We start from the raw sequence: 9,349 nt of genomic DNA, 5'->3' as shown, positions 1-9,349 counted from the left end.
GTGTAGCATTACATCCAAGAAGACTCGAGGATGTAATCACTGCCAAAGTTGCTTCAACAAAGTAAAGGGTCTGAATACTTATGCTGATGTTGAGTTCAGTTTTTTTATTTGGAATAAATTAGCAAATATTACTAAACCTGTTATTCTTTGTCATTATTGGGTATTGTGTGTAGATTGAGTAAAAAAAACGATTGAATCCATTTTGGAATAAGGCTGTAACGTAACAAAATGTGAAATAAGTGAAGAGGTCTGAATACTTTCCGAATGCACTGTAGACTTCAGTCATTTCAGAGCACACTACAGTGGAAAGACAACTAACATTGAACTGTTCTAATCGACAAAAACTCATAGCCCTAACAAATTACAAAGATTGAAGAATTTAGCAAATTTATTTACAAAGTGTACACTCTTACAAGTCCAACAAAACAACCAGTTTGTTCACTTTCAATTTGTTCAAAGCTTTAAAAAGTAGACTCAGCGATATGACATAGATGCATTAAGTAAACAGCATTGTGGGTCAATTTCCGCAACCACTAAGAGCGTTGAAGCACGAGGCTCAACTTCTCCTCTGTTTTGGTTCCCTGGCTGCTACGCTCTAACAGCCTGAGGCGAACCTGCGCACATGCGCTGATACTGTGTGTGAGCAAAGTCTTGCATCTCATTTTCAGAACCCAACATAATTAATATTGTAATATTCAACAAAAAGATATATACAGTTAATTCATCGCTGAAATGAAAAATAATTATGACATTGAAAGATGAGCATTTGTAGAATCTACATGTTTAGCATAATGTAAAGAAATAATGTGAACATGGCACGTACACCCCTGTGAAAATTGACACCTGAGAAGAGCTAAGATCATGACTTTTGAGCAGGGATGGCATCTACTTGCATGTTGGGAAAAAACATACACACACGTCCTGGTTCTTACGACTAAAACGGGCAGTGCATGTATACGTTGTTATACATTTTTTAAGTCATCTTTATAAAGTTTTACTGAGATGGGTGCTTCATAGTTCAACACCACTAGACCTACACTGGTTCCAGCACTTAAACCAGTGAGGACAAACAGGGCCTCAGTTCCTGCTGTGTGTGTAATAATATAGGAGTAGTACATCTCTCTAACTCTCCACCTCCACCGTCTCCTTGGCTTCCTGCACCTGAACGTCCACCTGTGTATCCAATGCCGTTACTGCTGCCATACCCTGCAGCGCGTTGTTACCCATGGGCATTGCCACCATGGTGGGGGTGCCCTGGAGCGTGCCCCCTGCAAAGCCCTGTAGCTGGGTTCCCAGCGCGGCAGGCAGCGTGATTAGCTGGTAGCCCGGGCTGACCATCTTGATGAAGGCCGTGGTGGCAGCGGCGCCCTCCTGAACGGCGGCGGCTGAAGAGAGTACCGTCAGATTGGAGGCATCTGGGCCCAACTCGCCCACGGGGGATGTCAGCACCGTGTAGGTCTGCTGGCCGGCACCAACCGCGCCACCCATCGAGAGAACTTTGCACCCAGCAGGCAGGCCCGTGAGCTGAGTGAGGGGCAGGGTGATCTGGGTGGGGGCGCTGGACATAACGGCGGGGCCTGAGACGGCGCGGGTGAGGCGGGGGCGTTTCGGCGTGGGTGGCGTGGCCACGGGGGTCAGGGTCATGAGGACATTGTTGAGGTGTTGGGATTTGCTTTTCAGCTCCTTGGCACGTTTCCTGTGCTCGTCACACTGCTGCTCCAGAGCTACGGCAAGAGAAAGCGGTCAAACTTAATACACACCTAGGCCAAACAGTAACATTTCCCATTATTTTCTCAAGGAGCTGCTTCTAAGCCAGTTGCAACAAAAATAATGATGTCTACAAAAAATAATGTAAAGACTGTCTAGAAAACACCATAAAAATACAAAACAAGGACTCAAAGACACAATAATGAAGAATGTTATTGTGAGCATTTAACTCACCGACAAGACTGCGTGAATACTGCTCCCTATATCGGTCCATCTGGCTCTTGTGACTGGCCAGCACCTTCTTAACCAGGTCGAGCATGCCAAAGTTCTGCACTATGTTGTTCAGCAGCACAGCGTCTGAGAAGTCAAGGTCCAACACAGAGAGTAGGGAGATGAAAAGACAGGATTGAAGTTAGAATGGCATTAGGATCAGCTCCCACTCCCATTAGCATCAGCTCCCCCATCAGCTCCCACATGACTATGTTCAATAAATGGGGGAAACATACAAGCTAGCATAGCAATATTACAGAGTGAAATACCGTAATTAATACATTTTATAAAAATATTTGAGTAAAATATCCCTAATGATCATCCAACAATATGAAACTGACCATTAACTTGCAGGGGAGGCTCAGTGATGCGCTCCTGCATGCCCTTTAGCACCTCCTGGATCTCCTTCTGGAAGTCCTCTACCACCTCCTCCAGCAGCCCTGCCTCCTTCAGACCCCTCCAGAACGTCACAGAGTCCTCTGGAAAAATGCAAACACACACCATGGAGTTGCTTCTATACAATCAACTATATAGTCTCAAATAGATATTCAAAGAGTTGGATAAAGCACTGTTTAAACCGGATTGCTAAATTTGTGAATTGCCAGTATATAGAGATTCAGTGTACAACATGGTCACAATTATTAACAGTCAATGGATCTAAGTGGATCACAGTGTCTCCTGACCCCTCCTGTCTCAGCCTCCAGTATTTATGCTGCAGTAGTTTATGTGTCGGGGGGCTAGGGTCAGTTTGTTATATCTGGAGTACTTCTCCTGTCCTATTCGGTGTCCTGTGTGAATCTAAGTGTGCGTTCTCTAATTCTCTCCTTCTCTCTTTCTTTCTCTCTCTCGGAGGACCTGAGCCCTAGGACCATGCCCCAGGACTACCTGACATGATGACTCCTTGCTGTCCCCAGTCCACCTGGCCGTGCTGCTGCTCCAGTTTCAACTGTTCTGCCTTATTATTATTCGACCATGCTGGTCATTTATGAACATTTGAACATCTTGGCCATGTTCTGTTATAATCTCCACCCGGCACAGCCAGAAGAGGACTGGCCACCCCACATAGCCTGGTTCCTCTCTAGGTTTCTTCCTAGGTTTTGGCCTTTCTAGGGAGTTTTTCCTAGCCACCGTGCTTCTACACCTACATTGCTTGCTGTTTGGGGTTTTAGGCTGGGTTTCTGTACAGCACTTTGAGATATCAGCTGATGTACGAAGGGCTATATAAATAAATTTGATTTGACTTTAGCACCATATCAGGTGATTAGACAAATAGTTGGTCCATTACCTGATTGCTTGTCTGATTATTGAACTTTGAGCAGTCACCTAGCCTCATTTCTAAGCATAGTGGTCAGTTGGAAGAAGAAGGCAGGCTAAAAACTTTTGAAATGATAACTCAGAGTTCAAACTCACCTCCTATGGCCGTGACCCATTCTGTGGTCTCGTCTGATGATACTTCTGTTGGAAACGTGGCCTGTGATCCGTTCACTAGAACAACAAAATCGTAAGCTTTGAATAACTTACAATTTTACACAAAAAATGCCACACATAAGAGGGTTTGAGGGAATCGAGGCGTGTGTGTGTGCTTACTGTCGGCTGAGGAGGGGGTGACAGGGACGTAGTCGGTGGACTGCTGGCTTCTGAGTGACACTCTGGTCCCCACTAGGTCAATCTTGGTACTGCGGCATGTGTTGGAGCACACTTTGGAGTGCTGGTAGAAATCCAGCTCGCCAGAGTCCATGATTTTCCTATGGGGAATTGTATTATACACCATTATTTAGCTGCAAGACAGCATCAGAGAAAGTATTTTTTCTCCAACAAAGTGCAGTGTCATGTTCATTAGGGAAGGGTTTTCCAAAGTCGGTCATGAGGCACCCCTCGGGTACACTTTTTGTTTTTTGCCCCAACACTACGACGCTGATGAAAAATAAAATAAAACTTGAAGATGAGTTGGTTATTCAATCAGCTGTGAAGTGCTAGGACAAAAACCAACACATGCAGCCAGGGGGGGGCCCAGGACAGATTTTTGAAACCCCTGCATTAGGGCACACAACGTTAAATGTTTTAAAAGGTTTTGCAATGGAAAGCGAAAATAAGCGTTTCATATTGGATAAGTCCAGGAAGCCCCTCCTCGTTTTAGTCCAATTTAAATGTTTTTCTTCAGTTTGGTGCCTAATGAACACTACCCAGGCCAGCCATACTGAACTAGTGCCCTAAAAATCACCTGATATCATATGTTATGTCATAGTGCCATCTTGTGGCACATTTGAGAATTGCACAATGATTACATGCGTAAAGGATCATGTTTTGGATAACTTGGGCATGAGTACTTGGAATGCTTCAACTTTTTGATCAACATTTCTACTTTGCTTAGCAGTGAGAACTACAAGATTTCTAAATTACTTGCATGGAGGACCATGTGATTCACATTATAAATGTATTGTGCAAACCCAAATATGCATCCTTTCGAAGCCACAGACCTGATCATTGTGCCGTTCACTCGGATGGCTCTCTTCCAGTCTTTCAGTGTAGATTTCCCAGCCATATAGACAAACTCCTTGGGACTGATGAGATGCTCATTGAACTGGAACACAGATAAACAGACAGATGTCATCAGAGTTGTTTTCATTAGTGCACATCGTAGCAAAAACGGTGTGCACTAAAAAAAATTAAAACAAGCATTTCTTATTGGATAAGTTCAGGTAGTGTCCTCCGTTTTGTCCCAAATGAACAGGAATAAGTACCTCCACAGGTTCCTTCCTTGGTGTGCATATCAAAGGAATAAGTAACCTCAAAATCATGATCCAATAGGACTGAGTTAAGTTTTAAAAAATTGCTAGAGTTAATCAGACTTACTTGGACACATTTGATGTTGATGCCTGGACAAACAAACTTCTTCCAGACCAGAGTGGCCTTCACGTCCCCACAGGTGACCGGGTAGACCACGTCAGCCTCCACATCCATCTCACCTGACAGCTTCACTGATAAGACAGACACATAACACTTCAATCCTTTTATTTGATTGTTTCAAAACACAAATACAGTACTGATGTGCGGGTCAGCTGTTTGTTCACACGCACCCACCAGCAATTGCTAATAACCCGTCCACAACTGCCCAAATGTGATAAATTGAAAATCTGAGACCTGCACCTGACCCTTACCTGCGATTTAAAAAAATGCACTGTACAGTTCCCATTTTTTTCTCTCTTGAACATTTATTGAACAATTAAGTTTTACTTCAACATTTCTTCCCTTATTTTGTTGAAGATTTAGGCGTATTTAACCGTAGCCTAATGTTTTTCTGAAACATAACAATTCTAACAATGACACCTTGTGCATGCTTTTGTCTTATTGAACTATACTCCGACATTGTCCTTTTTGCCTCAGTGGATCGACGTTAACTTCCCAAAAGCATTTGGTGTGTATTTGGAGTGACTACAGTTAGGCCTTAAAGCTTAGGCTTACGGTCTAATGCCAGATAAAGAATAATTCAAGAAAAACTCTACAATGTCATTGAAAGCTTTCCACAGGGCTGCTGGCCCATGTTGACTCCACTGCTTCCCACAGTTGTGTCATGTTGGGTGGTCGACCATTCTTGATACACACGGTAAACTGTTGAGCATGAAAAACCCAGCAGCATTGCAGTTCTTGACACAAACCGGTGCACCTGGTACCTACAAAAGGGATTGAGGGATTTAAGTGCTTTGAACAGGGTATGGTAGGCGCAACGGTTTGTGTCAAGAACTGCAACGATGCTGGGTTTTTCACACTCAAGAGTTTCCTGTGTATATCAAGAATGATCCATTATTTACAGTACATTCGTAAAGTATTCAGACCCTTACACTTTTTCCTCATTTTGTCACGTTACAAACTTTATTCTAAAAATGATTAAATAAATGTTTTCCTCAATCTACACACAATACCCTGTAATGACAAAGCGAAAACAGGTTTTTAGAAACGCTAGAAAATGTTTAAAAAAATAAAAAATCCTTATTTACATAAGCATTCAGACCCTTTGCTATGAGACTCAAAATTAAGCTCAGGTGCATCCTGTTTCCATTGATTATCCTTGAAATGTGTCCACAACTTGGAGTCCACCTGTGGTAAATTCAATTGATTAGACATGATTTGGAAAGGCACACGTCTATATAAGGTCCCACAGTTGACAGTGCATGTCAGGGCAAAATCCAAGCAATGAGGTCGAAGGAAATGGTCTTAGAGCTCAGAGACAGGATTGTGTCAAGGCACAGATCTGGGCAGGGGTACCAAAACATTTCTGCAGCATTGAAGGTCCCCAAGAACACAGTGGCCTCTATCATTCTTAAATGGAAATTTGGAACCACCAAGACTGGCCGCCCGGCCAAACTGAGCAATCGGGAGTGAAGGGCCTTGGTCAGAGAGGTGACCAAGAACCCGATTGTCACTCTAACAGAGCTCCAGAGTTCCTCTGTGGAAATTGGATAATCTTCCAGAAGGACAACCATCTCTGCAGCACTCAACCAATCAGGCCTTTATGGTAGCGTGGCCAGATGGAAGCCACTACTCAGTAAAAGGCAAATGACAACCAACTTGGAGTTTGCCAAAAGGCTCTTAAAGGAGAAACAAGATTCTCTGGTCTGTTGAAACCAAGATTGAACTCTTTGGCCTGAATGCCAAGTGTCACGTCTGGAGGAAACCTGGCACCATCCCTACGGTGAAGCATGGTGGCAGCATCATGCTGTGGGGATCTTTTTCAGCGGCAGAGACAGGCAGACTAGTCATGATCGAGGGAAAGATGAAGGGAGCAATGTACAGAGAGATCTTTGATGAAAAACTGCTCCAGAGCACTCAGGACCTCAGACTGGCGCAATGGTTAACCTTCCAACAGGCCAACGAGCCTAAGCACACAGCCAAGACAACGCAGAGTGGCTTTGGGACAAGTCTCTGAATGTCCTTGAGTGGCCCAGCCAGAGCGCGGATTTGAACCCGATCGAACATCTCTGGAGAGACCTGAAAATAGCTGTGCAGTGACACTCCCCATCCAACCTGACAGAGCTTGAGAGTATCTGTAGAAAAGAAATGAGAGAAACTCCCCAAATACAGGTGTGACAAGCTTGTAGGGTCATACCCAAGAAGACTTGAGTCTGTAATTGCTTCCAAAGGTGCTTCAACAAAGTACTGAGTAAAGGGTCTGAATATTTATGTAAATTTGGTATTTCAGTTTTTTTATTATACATTTTCAAAAATGTCTAAAAACCTGTTTTTGCTTTGTCATTATGGGGTATTGTGTGTAGATTAATGAGAGAAAAAAAACGAATACATTTTAGAATAAAGCTGTAACGTAACAGAATGTGGAAAAAGTCAGACTTTTTATTTTATTTTATTTTTTTACCTAAGATTGCCTCCTTTGTCAAAGTGGTGGTGGCATCGGTTTCAGACTCAATGCTTCCATCTGCAAGTTCCTCCCTGAATGGCATAGATAGAGAAACTCCAATGAGTCTACAAACCATAGACAAACTTCCGTGAGTGCTAAACCAACAACAATATGCAGCACCCCAGATGAGAGGGTACAATCAAGCGTACCACTACCAAAGACTAGTCTATAACCGTCTTTGGTAGTGGTACACTTGATTACAAACCTACTACCACTAGTAGGGTTGACCTTTTGAATATATGTAACCTGACTAGGAAGAACTCATCACTAAATAGTGTTATGTAACATAAGGTATCACTGACTCAAATGACTGAGGTGTGTGTATGGTAAACACACAATGAACTAATTCATTGTGTATCAGGCTCTAACACTTCCCTGGCTGGGCTGGAGAAGCGGTCATGGGAATTCACTGATCCTCATACATAGCTCTAGTGTGTCCACCACTCACCCCGGTTGGGTCAGCTCTGTAGCCACCAGCACAGTCTTCACTTCGGCAGCTGAGCCCTCCCCTGCTCCATCCGGCGTTGTCACGACTACCACCTCCTCCACATGAACATTGACCTCAGATGATGCCATGAGGGAGGTTGAGGTCTCACTAAGTGATACGAAGACACAGTTGTGTGCTAATGATAACATTTGTAATTCAAGAGCACATCTCCCTTCAATGTCTTCAAGGCTGGTTTAGCTTGCATGAGGTGGGCTATTGGCAATTAACAGAAGCTATTGGGCACTTCATTGTGGCTACCACCAACTGGCCTTACAGGGGTGATTATGGCGGTAGGGATCATAAGCTTGGCTTTAATAGGCCCGTTTCAATTGGCTACGTAGCTAAACTAGCGCAGTTAGTGATAAATGTTGTGGAGAGGGCCTGGCTAACTAATCAATATCACATCAATGCTATTATTGAGCGAGTTAGTTGTTACCTACACAGTTCTCATTGCAGCTTGTTCTGTGCTGTAGCTAGCAATAGCAATATTTATGGCGTAAGAAGTTTGCTAAGTAGCTAGCTAGCTAAGTGTTTAGCAAGCAAACTAGGCCCAAACAGGGCATGCCGATACAGATAGGGAGACGTATTCAGCTGGATATTTTACAACGTTAGATAAACCATACATTAGAAATTCCATTTCACAGGCTGTAGCTACGTTTTAGCTTGGCAGTTCACGTACAGACAGCGAACGCTACGTCGTGGTGATAAAATAACGTAATCTTTACCGAGCACGGCACGCACGTTACGACGACGGACATATTGAAGCATCCAGTGTTTACGGTCTGCTACTAGCTAGCTTGCATAGTGAGAAGCAGTGGGTTGCTTGTTAACTAGTCACAGAGGCACCTATCTGTCTGTTTTTATAGTAGCTAGCGAACGTGACACTTTTTGAATAGATTCTCGCCTTACCTTTTGTTTTCAGATTTCAGAAATGGCTGCTACTGTTGCAGTGCTCAAGAGTAAGGCTAGTTAGCTGCTTTCGCTAACGTTGACCTAACGAGATGTTTACGGGCGTCGGTTTTGCGCAGTCACGGACGGTGTTATCGCAGAGTTCCATAGTCGTGATAGAGAATTTGGCAATCGATTTGGAGTAATATAATTAATTCGATATTGACATTTCATATTTATTACATTATAATATCACAAGAAACACAATAAATTAAGCAAATATATTTGTCTTTGCCAGTATTGAATATTAACTGGTCTGTAAAATACCATTCAAGGAAATGCCCGTATTTAAGTAATTCATTCATAACAAACACCGTGTGTTAGTTACCACTTTCATGTTTAACTACATCTTTGACAATATCAATAACTATCTGACAAAGATGGACAGATGTGTCAGTTAGGACAATAGTCAATCATGATTGTTCCTGGTTACAGATTATTGAGCTATTGGCCTAGTTGGTTTATGGGTGCTGCTGGCCTGTCGAGTAACCTAGTCCATACAATGCATAATGTGTAGACACATTACT

General features: G+C 43.2%; 1 protein-coding gene across 2 annotated transcripts; it reads right to left on the bottom strand.

The window, feature by feature from the left end:
* Nucleotides 1–370: 370 nt before the first annotated feature.
* LOC112215938 (glucocorticoid modulatory element-binding protein 2) lies at nucleotides 371–8,942 on the bottom strand. Of its 2 annotated transcripts, XM_024375447.2 has the most exons (10): nucleotides 8,784–8,942; nucleotides 7,836–7,982; nucleotides 7,346–7,419; nucleotides 4,831–4,955; nucleotides 4,455–4,558; nucleotides 3,565–3,722; nucleotides 3,388–3,462; nucleotides 2,319–2,456; nucleotides 1,942–2,064; nucleotides 371–1,724 (listed from the first exon to the last, which is right to left on the bottom strand). In XM_024375447.2, exons 2-10 carry the CDS (start codon nucleotides 7,961–7,963, stop codon nucleotides 1,123–1,125), a joined length of 1,527 nt encoding a protein of 508 aa, XP_024231215.1. In that variant the 5' UTR covers nucleotides 7,964–7,982; nucleotides 8,784–8,942; the 3' UTR covers nucleotides 371–1,122. The 2 variants fall into 2 exon arrangements, with proteins under 2 accessions (XP_024231215.1, XP_024231214.1); XM_024375446.2 differs by lacking the exon at nucleotides 8,784–8,942 and having other exon boundaries at nucleotides 7,836–8,771.
* Between the last annotated feature and the right edge of the window lie 407 nt (nucleotides 8,943–9,349).

The sequence above is a fragment of the Oncorhynchus tshawytscha genome, linkage group LG16 (assembly GCF_018296145.1).
Source record: "Oncorhynchus tshawytscha isolate Ot180627B linkage group LG16, Otsh_v2.0, whole genome shotgun sequence".
Lineage (NCBI taxonomy): Eukaryota > Metazoa > Chordata > Actinopteri > Salmoniformes > Salmonidae > Oncorhynchus > Oncorhynchus tshawytscha.
This window is presented reverse-complemented; position numbering and strand designations above follow the sequence as displayed.

Excerpts from the sequence above, each read along its gene's own strand:
- LOC112215938 (XM_024375446.2), bottom strand. The coding sequence starts at position 8,023 with ATGTTATCATTAGCACACAACTGTGTCTTCGTATCACTTAGTGAGACC. Across the intron at positions 4,956-7,345 it reads GACAAAGGAGGCAATCTTAG|TGAAGCTGTCAGGTGAGATG; the intron begins GTAAAAAAATAA and ends CTGTCTTATCAG. Across the intron at positions 2,457-3,387 it reads ATGGGTCACGGCCATAGGAG|AGGACTCTGTGACGTTCTGG; the intron begins GTGAGTTTGAAC and ends GCATTTTTCCAG.